The sequence below is a fragment of the Helobdella robusta genome (genome assembly GCF_000326865.2).
Source record: "Helobdella robusta unplaced genomic scaffold HELROscaffold_8, whole genome shotgun sequence".
Taxonomy (NCBI): domain Eukaryota; kingdom Metazoa; phylum Annelida; class Clitellata; order Rhynchobdellida; family Glossiphoniidae; genus Helobdella; species Helobdella robusta.
The window spans coordinates 5490791-5504486 of NW_008705459.1; the positions used below are offsets into that span (position 1 = coordinate 5490791).

The 13696-nt window shown below is 34.8% G+C and overlaps 1 protein-coding gene across 1 annotated transcript in view; it reads left to right on the top strand.

Annotated features, from left to right (window-relative positions):
• HELRODRAFT_96436 (hypothetical protein) overlaps positions 1 to 13696 on the top strand; it is a 35786-nt gene that overhangs the window by 19726 nt on the left and 2364 nt on the right. The window contains exons 52-82 of the mRNA XM_009032353.1: positions 1 to 65; positions 370 to 508; positions 970 to 1058; positions 2232 to 2382; positions 2753 to 2841; positions 3142 to 3339; positions 3598 to 3752; positions 4209 to 4287; positions 4553 to 4650; positions 4864 to 4925; positions 5099 to 5202; positions 5500 to 5562; positions 5997 to 6089; positions 6257 to 6474; positions 6727 to 6948; positions 7104 to 7251; positions 7405 to 7540; positions 7699 to 7853; positions 8200 to 8288; positions 8719 to 8833; positions 9263 to 9442; positions 9625 to 9837; positions 9919 to 10020; positions 10116 to 10508; positions 10610 to 10746; positions 10966 to 11029; positions 11367 to 11531; positions 11947 to 12087; positions 12384 to 12555; positions 12932 to 13063; positions 13197 to 13408. The exon at positions 1 to 65 is cut by the window's left edge and continues 121 nt beyond it. Of these exons, the coding sequence (XP_009030601.1) occupies positions 1 to 65; positions 370 to 508; positions 970 to 1058; positions 2232 to 2382; positions 2753 to 2841; positions 3142 to 3339; positions 3598 to 3752; positions 4209 to 4287; positions 4553 to 4650; positions 4864 to 4925; positions 5099 to 5202; positions 5500 to 5562; positions 5997 to 6089; positions 6257 to 6474; positions 6727 to 6948; positions 7104 to 7251; positions 7405 to 7540; positions 7699 to 7853; positions 8200 to 8288; positions 8719 to 8833; positions 9263 to 9442; positions 9625 to 9837; positions 9919 to 10020; positions 10116 to 10508; positions 10610 to 10746; positions 10966 to 11029; positions 11367 to 11531; positions 11947 to 12087; positions 12384 to 12555; positions 12932 to 13063; positions 13197 to 13408 (4379 nt within the window). The remainder of the gene's footprint in view (positions 66 to 369; positions 509 to 969; positions 1059 to 2231; positions 2383 to 2752; positions 2842 to 3141; positions 3340 to 3597; positions 3753 to 4208; positions 4288 to 4552; positions 4651 to 4863; positions 4926 to 5098; positions 5203 to 5499; positions 5563 to 5996; positions 6090 to 6256; positions 6475 to 6726; positions 6949 to 7103; positions 7252 to 7404; positions 7541 to 7698; positions 7854 to 8199; positions 8289 to 8718; positions 8834 to 9262; positions 9443 to 9624; positions 9838 to 9918; positions 10021 to 10115; positions 10509 to 10609; positions 10747 to 10965; positions 11030 to 11366; positions 11532 to 11946; positions 12088 to 12383; positions 12556 to 12931; positions 13064 to 13196; positions 13409 to 13696) is intronic.

A 13696-nucleotide genomic window follows, 5' to 3' on the forward strand; every position in this document is an offset into this window, starting at 1 on the left:
TTGGCGTCGGCGGAAGTGGAAAGCAGAGTCTGACGAAGTTGGCCGCGTTCACCGCCAAGTGCGAAGTTAGTTAGGAGGGGTTGAAAGTGCGAATAAAAAGGATTGGAGTCGTTGTTTTTGCGGTAAATGATTGCCTTACATATTGCTGTTGTTAACATCATCGTTGTTATGGGTTTATCGTATGCCACGCACACACACACACACACACACTCAATCACAGACACACACACATACAAACACATACACATACAAACACACACACTCCAAAACAGACACACACGCACACACACAGACCAGAGACACACACACACACAGACCAGACAGAGACATACACAGACACTCACACACAAACACACACACATCACCCAGGTATACGAAATACAGCTATGCAGAGGCTACAATGAAATCTCCTTCAGAGAAGACCTGAAGGTTCTCTACAACAAACTGGGCATGGAGAATAAAAAGATTGTTTTCCTCTTTACTGACCAGCACGTTGTAGAAGAAGGTGGTGACGGTGATGACGATACTGATAATGATGATTATGATAACACTGATACTGATAATGATGATTATGATAACACTGATACTGATAATGATGATTATTATAACACTGATACTGATAATGATGATTATGATAACACTGATACTGATAATGATAATTATTATGATAATTATTATGATAATGATTAAGATGATAATGGTGGTGACGATGATGGTTTTAAAATGTCGGTAAATTCAATGATGATAAATTTCTTATTCGATGTTTTATGATACTTGTGGCATTATTCTTCTTAGTGAAGTACGTAGATGATGATTACATCATGATTATTATGCTAACAGTGATGATATAATAAGAATTTTATGATGATATTACTGTTGTCGTTGCTGGTTAAAGGTTAAAAGGTTAAAAAGGTCAATTACACTATTCCAAAGTTCAGAGGATTCAACACATTTAAATAAATATTGAAGGTTTTTTGGAACTGGTGAACAACATGCTGACAAGTGGAATGGTCCCTGCACTCTTTGGAGAGGACGAGAAAGAACAGATCATCGGCCAGGTTGGTTCAGTGTGGTTTTTTTATGTTTTTTACTGTTTGTTGTTGTTGATGTTGTTATTGTTGATATTGTTGTTGTTATTGTTGTTGTTAATATTGTTGTTGTTGTTGATAATGTTTTCATTTTCACGTTGCCGTTTTTGGCGTAGCCTGCTTCACTTTTGTTGTTGTTGTTGTTATTGTTATGGTTGTTGTTATTGTTGTCGTTATTGTTGGTGTAGTTAAAATTTCAAATTTTTCGATAGTTTTCTTGATGGCTTGACAAATTTTTGTTTATAGTAATTTTGATTAAAGTTATTTAATTATAAGTTATGAAATATATTTTTCCTTCTTGCTTTCTCATTGGATAGATGAGTTATAGTACCTTTTATCAGAACCTATCAGATGCCGAGTACGATGAATACATTCGAGTCTGTTTTCTTATTGGTTCTTAATAATAAAAACAAACTTTCTAATTGGTCAACTAAGAAACAAATATCTATGATTGGTTGGTAATATTTCGCCTAATAACCAATTAGGTTATGGGAGAGGAGGTAGATGAAGAAGGTGAAGGACACGGATCGCGAGGCGGAGTTTGTTTACTGACCTTAAGATGATCTATTTTTAGATGTTTATTTTTAGATGTTTATTTTTAAGGAAGTGATATCATCGTTTTAAGCTTTAGTTCACTATAAAATATTTGGAATGTTGTCTTGCTTATATGCTTTCACATTTTTTTTATAACTATTTCTAATTTTAATTATTCTCATACCTGATTTAAAAAATAAAAATCACACTTATCATTGTTATCATTTTTGGAATATTAAAAGTTTTTTGTGTGAAATATAAAAAAAAACTGAGCGAGATAGGTGGAAACGGTTGGAAAAAGTATATTTAAAATTTTATGACGAGCGTGATACATTTTTCGAAGATAAACTTTAGGAGAATTCACGGTGACTTTCATTTTTAAAATTGCTCGGTCACTAAGTTCGACATCACCACCATTAGCCGGTTTTCACTATTTTCTTTCTGTTTCTAATCACATTCTTCGATATAACTACCATCTTTTTCATCATCAGTGAAGTTGAAAATGATAATAAAAATAAACACCTTAACCACCAACACTATCATCTTCATCACAATCGCCACCGCCACCATCGTTGTCACCATCGCCGCCACTATCGCCACTATCGTCAGATTCGAGGCGAAGGGGGTAACAAGGGGCAAACCCCAGCAAAGGAGAGCATCTGGCAGTACTTCGTGAATAAATGCGCCAACAACCTGCACGTCGTTCTGACCATGTCACCTGTATCTGACACACTGAGGACCAGATGTCGAAATTTTCCCGGTTCGATCTAACGCCATTTCAATTTTTCATTCTTAGATAAGTGCACGCTACCTGTAAAAAGTTGAATTATTATTAAATTAATTAAATTCTGAGATAAATTATTAAGGAATTCTTAAGCATATTACTCTATGAGACCATTCGATTATTTTGTAACCAGATTTTTTTTCTTATATATGTTTTATTCAAACCGTTACAAAGCTACATGTATGTCGGTTTTTCTTAGTGTTATAATTAATTCAAATTATCAATATATGGTACAAAATCAATGGGTGATAAAATGAATGAATTGGTGAGTAAGTAAATGAATGAATGAACTAGTGAATTAATTGATGAATGGATAAACGGACGAACGAACAAATGAACAAACCAGGCATGGTGAACAACACGAACATTGATTGGTACATGCCCTGGCCTGAACAAGCCCTCTACGCTGTTGCTTCCGTATTCATATCACCCGAGGTCACGTGATGATGATGAAGATGATGAGAATGATGATGAGAATGGTGATGAGAATGATATTTATGATGACGGCAATGGTGATGAAATCAATGACGATAATGATAATGATATTTGAAGATAGCGTTATTAAAACATTTTGCTTGGATTTTTAAAATATTAAAAATTATTTTAACATTTAAACAATGATAACATTTAAACAAAAAACTAAAAATAATTACAAACATTGATTACAAAACCACCCCTTGCCACCACCCCTTGCCACCACCCCTTGCCACCACCCCTTGCCACCACCACCACCAGAACGAACTAGTACCATCACGCCAGCGCGAAACAGTGGTTGGCCACATCGTCATGGTCCACCAAATCGTTGGCATGTTCAGCAAGGATTTCCAGCTGCGACTTCGTAGGAGCAACTACGTGACGCCTAAAAATTACCTGGATTATATTAACACCTACCTGAAATTGCTGGAAGAAAAGGATGCTTACATATGCACTCAGGTAGCAAAGTTTTAGTTTATTTGTTGGTGATATATTAGCAAGTGAACGACGATTAAAATTTTAAATTTCTAAATGCCTAATATGGATTTCTAACGAATTATCAATTAAATAATTATTCAATATTAATCAACGGTCTTTAACCGCAACTCAATCTAACTTACCACCGGACTCATAACAAGATTTAATAATTAAATAACAACAGTTCCTTTTTTCAACTACTAAACAAACAAACAAACGAACGAACAAACAAACATACAGTGCGAAAGACTGAGTAGTGGAATTCAGAAGTTGGCAGAAGCGAGAGAGCAACTTGCAGTCCTGAATGAAAAACTGACGCTGCAGAAGGCGGCTGTCACTGAGAAGACTAAATCGTGTGAAGATCTGCTGGGAGATATATCCAACAACACCATCAGGTGACAAGGATTGTTTTCTATCTCTCCAAAAAATGGAAATTTATAGTGAAATAGTAACATTAGTAATAGATACAATCTAAATGTGACTTCAAAAAGTTCGAAAAGCAGAGCCAAAATTATTATCGTGACAAAACATAATAAGAAAATAAAGAAAGTTTAAACAGTTCAAGAGCAGCCAATGTTAAAATGAGATTAATTGAGTTAACGATCATCATGTTGATGTAAGACGACGACGATGATGGAGTTACTATGATGATAAAGATGATTAAATGATAGTAAGAAGGGTTAATTTTACTAAAAAAAAATTTTAAAAAAAGCACTGAGGTGTTGATTAAGAAGAGGATTGTGATGGTATGATGATGGTGACGATGATGTGGATCATTATCATGATAAAAAATTTTAAATGATAATCGTAATCAAAATTTTACTATGACATTTTAAATTATTTAATTGTAGAGCCGAAGAAAAGAAAAAACTGGCCGAGGAAAAGGGGAAAGAAGTGGAAGACCAGAATAGGGTCATCGAGTCGGAAAAGGTCAAACGTTTTTACGTCATATCTTACGTCATCATTGTCACGTTCGCAACCTCCACTCTTAATTGTATTTGTTTTAATTTTTATAATTTTCAACACTTACATCTCAACAACTTCGAACATCATCTTCTTCCTCGTCATCATCATTCTCATCTTTGTCATTTTTATCTTCATCACCATCTTCATCATTCTCATAATCATCATTTTTTTCATCTTCTACATTATCTTTTTCACCCTCCACCATCATCATCATTTTCATCCTCATCAGAGTGAGGCAGAGGAAGTATTAGCGGAGGCCATGCCAGCATTGGAAGCTGCGCGATTGGCCCTAGACGACCTAGATAGAAATGACGTCACAGAAACTAGGTCAGTTGATATGAGGAATTTTCATTGGACATTCAGCTTTTTCTGGTGTGGCTAGAGGCTCGATGAATTTTTTGTTGAAAAAAAGTTTCATCATACTCAGCTCTTTAAATAACGTTTTTTTTTTAGAAATTAAGTTTGTTTTTTTTATATAGTAAGGATTACATTTATTATACATTATATAAATTCGAAAGGACAATTATTATAATTTTGAAGGTCGTTTGCGAAACCGCCACTTCCGGTGCAGACGGTCTGCGAGTGTATCGTGGTCCTGAAAGGTTGGTGCTGGTTATGATGGCAGTGATGATGATAGTGATCTATTTACTAACAGTTCTAATACTATTACCAATAAATAATAATTATAAATTAATAAATACATAAATAATAATTTGATTAATTATTTTTAATTATCAGTTAATTAATTATTTTTATCCATGATAATAACTAAAAGGCATAAAAGAGGTCAGTTGGAAATCGGCAAAGGCGATGATGTCAGAGGTCAACTTTTTGAGGTCACTGAGAGACATGGATGCAGATGCCATCACTCAAAAACAGGTACGTTGAAAATTAGAAAAAAAATATTCAATGGACATAAATTTTATTGTTTCACGTTGATTGAATATCATCTCATTACATATTAACTTTTTAAAATATCAAAAATTAATGTCGACTTTGAAATGATTTATGCGTTGTTAATTTTTAGACCTACCTGTTGACATCTGTCTGTTGGCGCTTGTATTTTTCATAAAAACTGATTTCTTTGTAGGTGTATGTATGCTTGTATGTGTGTGTGTGTGTGTGTGTGTGTGTGTGACAAAAAAATTCGGAACAAATTCTTTGAATCCTCGATAGGTGCAGACAGTGAAAGAAAAGTTAAGAGAGATGGACATAACGGTGGAAGAAATGAGCGAAAAAGTAAATCATCTCATTCATTTATTTATTTATTTATTCATTCATTCATTTACTCACTCACTCACTCACTCATTCACATTCATTCATTCATTCATTCATTCATTCATTCATTCATTCATTCATTCATTCATTCATTCATTCATTCATTCATTCATTCATTCATTCATTCATTCATTCATTCATTCATTCATTCATTCATTCATTCATTCACACATAATTTAATCATTTTACACTACAATCTTTTTTGGTACTTTACATTTAAATTAAGTAAAATACTACTACAGAAAAAAGTTAGTTAGCTTCAACATTTCTTCTAACATTTCTATTTGAAATTTCACAATACAACTTGGATAATAACGGAAATAATAAATGATTTATTTGGAACTTCAAAATATGACCTGGATGTTTGATTGAACAAAAACAACTCCAAACGACAGAGCATAGCGGCCGCAGGCCTCATGAAGTTCGTGAAAGCTGTCGTAGGCTACTGCGACGTAGCCAAGGAAGTCCGTCCAAAGAGAGAGAAGGTCGTGAAAATTTATAATATTTATTAATTTCTTTTATTCTCTATTAAATTTAAAATATATACCAATATTTGGCTTGCAAATTTAATTACAAAATTCAATTGATTTGAATGATTAGTTTTTATTTCCATAAAACTATCCAATTTCGATTTACTAATTTCACTCACTATAAGGTAGCAAAACTGGAAAAAGTTTACAACCAGACAACGAAAGAACTGGAGAAAATAAACTCCGATATATCGAAGTTGGTTGAAGAGTTGAACGTACTAAGCGGTAACTACGAACTTGCATCGGTGGAGAGGCAGACGCTGCAAGAGGAAACGGATGTCATGGAAAGAAGGCTGATCGCTGCCGATAAACTCATATCCGGATTGGGATCGGAAAATGAAAGGTTGGTTATCACATGATTGTCATAATTGGGATGGTGGTGGGGATGTAAGTCATAACATGGGAATGATAACGTGATACATTTTTAGATTGCTGACAAAAGCTTTGGCAGTAAAATTATTGTAACTTTTCTGTTAATGTTGGCGATGATTTGACACTAATAAATGCCATTGAAGTAGAGAAAAATTTCTTTCTACCATTGATATTGATTATAACAATAGCATGTCATCACATTAACAATTGCATACTGACACAGATGGTCAAACGACTTGATAAAACTCCGAGAACAGAAAGTGAAACTACTCGGGGATTGCCTTCTTGGTTCTGCCTTCCTCTGCTACCTAGGGGCTTTTACTTGGGAATTCCGAAACGAAATGATAAACGACACGTGGTTGGTTGACATCAAGTCACGTGACATTCCGGTTAGCGATCCGTTCAAGTTGGAAGCACTCCTAACTGACGAAGTTGAAATTAGCAAGTAAGATGGAGCTTAGTGATAAATTGTTTTCTTTGTTGTTGCTGGTTATTTTTATTACTTCTCAGATACTCCACTGTTAAAAATTAATAATTTTAAATTTATTTTTAACCAATCATTACTTAACTATTATAATTTTATTTTCATGATTTTTTTAGGTGGACATCTGAATCTCTGCCCCCGGACGAGCTCTCCATCCAGAATGGCATCCTGACGACGCGGGCAAGCAGGTTCCCACTCTGCATCGATCCACAACAGCAGGCATACAACTGGATCCGGAAGAGAGAACAGGATAAAGGATTGAAAGTCGGGATGCTTCTCTGGATTATTAAATAAAGAGATTTTATTTTTCGTTTACTTCACTCATTCATCTATTCTTATATTAATTCATTCCCTTACCCACTCACTCACGAATTTTGCGAAAATAAAATTCGTCAATCAATTTGTTGCTGTGCCTAGGCATGCAAGTTTGATGACGCCGACTTTTTGAAGCAGCTGGAACTCGGGATAAAATTTGGATATCCAATCCTCTTTGATGATGTCGATGAGTACATTGATCCCGTCATTAACAACGTTCTCGAGAAAAATATTAAAGGTTTCTTCGACTGGTTCTTTTTGATTCTTTTTTTTCTGAGTGATTTATTTACTCGTCAATTGTTATTTTAGTCATTCATTCGTTCAAGCAATCATTCGGTCATTCATCCATCCATCCATTTTTCCATCCATCCATTCATTCATCTTTTCACCAAAAAGGGGTGAAGGACAGAGAGTTTGTGGTGATGGGAGACAAAGAAATAGAGTATGATAAAAACTTCCGACTCTACCTCAACACAAAGCTCTCCAACCCCAAACTGCTACCTAGCATTTTTGGCATATCAATGGTCATCAACTATAACGTAACCATCAAGGTTCAATATTTTTCTGGTACATTCCATAAAATTTACTCTTGTTTTTTTTTATCGGCGGCACTATGCTGTGTGTTTACTGCTGGTACTTCTAAGAATACTCAAAATAATTTTTATTAGGAGAAAAAAAATTAGACAGAACGTTTGCTTTTATTGTAATCTGATATCATGATACCCGAAGAACTGATATAATCGATGTTTTCACTCATATCATTATCTTTAACATGAAAAATTATCATGTATCATCATTTTTCAAAACAACTATAATCTCATTACTCATCTTTGCCCTCTTATTATCATCTTAACCATTTTGCATCATAATCTTCTTCACCGCCAACCCCACCACTAGGGCCTGGAGGATCAGCTGTTAAGTGTCATTGTGAAGTACGAGAGACCGGCTCTTGAGCAAAGAAGGGAAGAACTGATACAAGATACGAGGTTGTCATCATCATCATCGTCGTCGTCGTTATTATCATCATTATCATCATTATCATTGTCGTCGTAATTATCATCATGAATATTATTTATCGTCCCCATCGTTATGTTCATCATTTTATCTGCATGCTGGCGCCTCCGGGTTCGATTCCCAATGATGCCACTAAACTCGATTAGACCATTGAATGAAAAAAATTAAATGGACTAAACCAAATTATGCCGATTTGTCATTGCTGATCTACTGACTAAATAAAATGGAGAAAATATTTTAATGTAATAATGATTACAAAAACATATAAAATAATAATAATAATAATAACAATAATAATAATGGTTAATATTAATATATTTTTATTAAAACAAATCATAATTTTTATGATAAGTGCCTAAGGTAATTTTGCGTTTAAGTAAGTAAGTTAACTATCGCACGTAGCACCAACAAAGTTTTACTGAAAGAACTGGAGGATTCCTTGCTACGTGAGCTTGCGCAATCGTCAGGTAACATGCTGGATAATGTGGAACTAGTGCAGACCATGGAAAAAACTAAAGTTGGTCCCAAGTTACGATGGTGGTGGTAGTGTTGATGTTGTTGTTGTTTTCGGTTAGTGTTGATGTTGTTGTTATAAATTTAGTGATGGTGTCATTTTAGATGATGACGTCATTTTAGAGGATGACGTCATTTTAGATGATAATGTCTTTGGCCATGATTAATTGTAGAAGATATGATGAGGATGATGTTGTCAAATATTATAAGTGTTATTTTGTAAACGTATAACATAATGTAAAGTATAATATTTTCATAATATTGACAGATGAGTTGAGAAGATGACCTCATTGCTAGAATGTTTTTATACCAATGTTTGAAAAATTCATTGAATTCATTATTATATCAGTCCAAAATATTTTATTAATTGAAAAAATTAATAAATATTTATATATTAATTAAGAATAACTAACCTAATAAACCAACCAATAAGGCGAAAGCAAATGAGGTCACGGAGAAACTGAAACTAGGTGAATCTACCGGACAGGAAATAGAGAAGAGCAGAGACATTTACAGACCCGTGGCCAGGAGGGGCGCCATTTTGTATTTTGTCCTTGGTGACATGGCCACTATTAGTTCTATGTATCAATATTCCTTGGAGGCTTATTTGGGGGTTATTGTTAATTTTTTTCATCATTAAATGTAACTTATGTCAAAAATAAATTATATCTCTGATAAACTTATTGGCAGCATTTTTACGTCGAGACGTTTTTAAAATCGAATCTTAATTTTTCATAACCAAAATGCAACATTTATGGGAAAAGGGTGAAAAACATCAGCACCATCACACATCAGGTTTTCCAGCTCTCTCTGCGGAAGAGTATGCCTGACACCGTGGTGGAGAAGAGGCTGCACAACATCATGGAGACGTTGACGTACAACGTCTACAAGTACGGATGCACTGGCATTTTTGAGAAGCACAAATTGCTCTTCTCCTTCCAGATCGCCGTCAAGTTGCTGATGGATAGCAACAAAGTTACTGCCAGTGAAGTGGAATTTTTCGTTAAGGTTTTGTGCTTTCACAGTGCAACATCATCAATTTCAAAATCAGTCTCGAATTATTTCTACTGAATATTTCGCTCACATTAGGGAAATGTTTCGTTAGAAAAAAGCGAGCGAAAGAAACCATTCGACTGGTTGACGGATGCCGGCTGGGCGGACCTAATCAGACTACAGGAAACATTTCCAAGCGTATTTTACTGATTGTTTAATATTTCGTTCGCTAGTTTTGTTTATTCATTCATTAAACTTTGTTTCAAGCATTCATCTTTGTTCATTCTCTACAGAACTTTTTCCACATTTTGGATGACATAGAGCATAACGAGTTGCTATGGAAACAGTGGTACGACCTCGAAACACCGGAAACACATCCCCTTCCATTGAATTATGACAAAACGCTGACGTCATTTCAGCGTCTCATGCTGCTGCGCTGCCTTCGAGTCGATCGTATTTATCGGTCCATCACTGATTTTGTTGCGTCATCGATGGGCGGGAAGTTCGTAACAGCTCCAGTGGTCAGTTTCCAGTTGATATACGATCAAAGCGTGGCCACCTCACCCATCGTCTTCATTTTGAGTCCTGGATCTGATCCGGCCAGTGAGTTAGTGAAAATGGCCGACAAAATTGAATTTACATCCAACAGAATTAAACTGCTCTCTCTCGGACAAGGACAGGAAAAGGTAAAAAAAAATAAAAAAACAAAATGAAATATGGAAATAGCTGAAATTGTAGATACAATACGAGTTATTTACCAACGACATCACCAACAACAACAACACAGCTAGCCTTGCAACTACTTGACCTTGCCATACTGCGAGGTCATTGGTTGATGCTGCAAAACTGCCACCTGCTGGTCCAGTGGCTCAAGGAACTCGAGAAACAGCTGGAGAAACTGGAAAAACCGCATCCTGATTTCAGGTTGAGATGATGATGCTATGACGACGATGGTTGTGATGATAATGACATTAGCTGTGATGATTACGGTGGTGATGAGGTTGCAGTGATGACCACTGCACAGATGTGATGATGATGATAATGATGATGACGACGACGACGATGATGATGATGAAATGAATTTGTTAACAAAGGTGAAACGGTAACTTATCTGTCGTATTAATAAATTTAAATTTCAATCAGACTCTGGTTAACTACTGAGCCAACCAGCAGTTTTCCAATCGGGATATTACAGAAATCTTTAAAAGTCAGTATTGAACATCTTAAAATGTTAATTAACTAGATTATTCAACTAACTAGATTAATTATTTAACAAGATAAATAAATTAATTAATTAATTAACTAATCTCAAAAATTCTTAATTTCAAAATCACATAACAAAATCCTTTTAAAGATTATTCACTTTAGTTAAATTATTTAACACAGCGTCCAATCGACTTATTTAATACTAATATTAAAAAAACATCGAAGCAATACAAAGATAACAACAACAACAACAAAAATTAAAAAATTAAAAGCCATCAACAACGCAAACGACACAAAAACCAAAAACCCAAAATAATTCAAATCCTACACCCACCAAGGTAGTCACTGAACCGCCCAACGGACTGCGGTTGAACCTGAGAAACACATTCTTCAAAATGAACAGCACATCCCTTGGGGACTGCCAGCACCCGGCACATCCTTCCCTCGTATTTGTCCTCGCATTTTTTCACGCTGTCGTTCAAGAAAGGAGAAAGTATGGAAAGGTTATTTTTTGTGATTTTTGCCGATTTTTTGCCGTTATTGTTGTTGATGTTTTTTTGTTGTTGTTATGCCGTTGTTTTGTTTTTGTTGTTTCATTTAAAGTTGTTGTTGCAGTGATCAGGGTTAACGTTTTGTTGTGTTAGTTATTGTATGCTGTGTTGTTGTCTTATTTGCAGTAGATACCATGAAGTTGTTGCTACTTAAACCAAGGATAAGAATAGTCGCTAAAAAAATTAGTTCTAGTATGGTCGCGAAAGTTGCTGCCAAACTGTCATGACTCGCGAAAGTTGCTGTCAAACTATTATGACTCGTTTATAACATTATGTCATTTTACGTCATACCCACTTCAAAATTAATAAAAAAAACTTGTTATTAGGTCACCAAAATAATCTCTCCCGACCCCCCTTCTCTATACAGATCGGTTGGAACGTAACGTACGACTTCAACGATTCAGACTTCCACGTCTGCATGGACATCTTGAAGACTTACCTGGACAAGGCGTGTGATGACGTCGACAACAAACTGCCCTGGAACAGCCTTAAGTACCTTATTGGAGAGGTCTGGAGTTTAGGAATACTCTCCACATCATGCTGTTTTTACTTGCTTTTGTAGCTTTCAATTTTCTCTGGTAGTGACTTATATTTTTATTTCCAAATGCTTTCGTCGTTATTGCCTTATTTTGGTTTTTAAAGAGAATGATTTACTCAAGATTCAATCAATCAATCAACCAACCAACTAATTAACCAACTAACCAGCTAATCAACCAACCAAACAACTAGCCACTAATCAATCAACCAGCCAACCAACCAGCTAATCAACCAACCAACCAACCACTAACCAACTAACCATGAAAGGTAATGTACGGAGGAAGGGCAATAGACGACTACGATAGACGAATACTGAAAACGTACATGGATGAATACATGGGAGATTTCCTCTTCGACAAGTTCCAACCATTCAGCTTCCACAAGAACCAACTCATCGATTACAAGATTCCTACAGAAGGGAACAAGGAAGCCTTCATTGGTTGGCTGGTTTTCTGTTGCTGAATAATTAGTTGCTAATTAGAATTTATTAACTAATTTTAATTATTTACTAATTAATTAACAAGTTTTATCTAATTGCTATTTAATTAACTGAAAATGATTCGTCAATATGGATACCTTTCTTTGTTTCAATGTTGCCACCACCAAGAGCAAAACTTTTATGAATAATTACACTTTAATGTTTTCGTATAATCATTAATGAAAATGTATACAAACACACACAAACACAAACATGCAAGCAAACACACGAACAAGCAAACACACAAAAAACATACAACCATACATACAAACAAGCATACATGCATACAAGATACAAACAAACACTCAGACAAACACACAAACGAACAAACACACAGAGTATATAGAAACCCTGCCGATGACGAACACTCCCGAAGTGTTTGGTTTACATCCAAACGCAGAGATCAACTATTATACGAACGCCGCCAAGGAACTGTGGAATCACATGATAGAGTTGCAACCTCAAGTTGGTCAGTAAGCCGAAATACAAAAATTTGTTATTTTCATTTATTCAATCACTCATTCATTCATTCGTTCGTTCATCCATTCATTTATTCATTTATTCGTTCATTCATTCAATCATTCATTCATTCGACTTCTCAGGCGAAGTGGCAACAGGTGTAAGTAGAGAATCGTACATCGAACAAGTTGTTACGGAAATTGTGTCAAAACTACCAGCTTCATTTGACATTGACAAGATTAGGAAAAAATTCGGAGTTCAAATTTCTCCAACTACCGTTGTCTTGTTGCAAGAGTTGGAGAGATTCAACAATCTCAATAATAAAATCATGAAGACTTTGCAGGCTCTCAAGAAGGTGTTGTTGCTGGTGGTATTGTTGTTGTTTTTGATGACGTTGTTGTTGTTGATGATGATGATTCATTCATTCATTCAATCAATCATTCTTTCTTTTTTTCTTTCATTCATTTATCCATTCATCCATCCATTTATCTATCTATCCATCTATTTATTTATTTATTTATTTATTCATTCATTTAATTAGTTAATTAATTAATTTATTCATTCATTTAATTTATTTATTTATTTATTTATTCATTCCATTTAATTAATTTATTCCTTCATTTAATTAATTTATTTATTTATT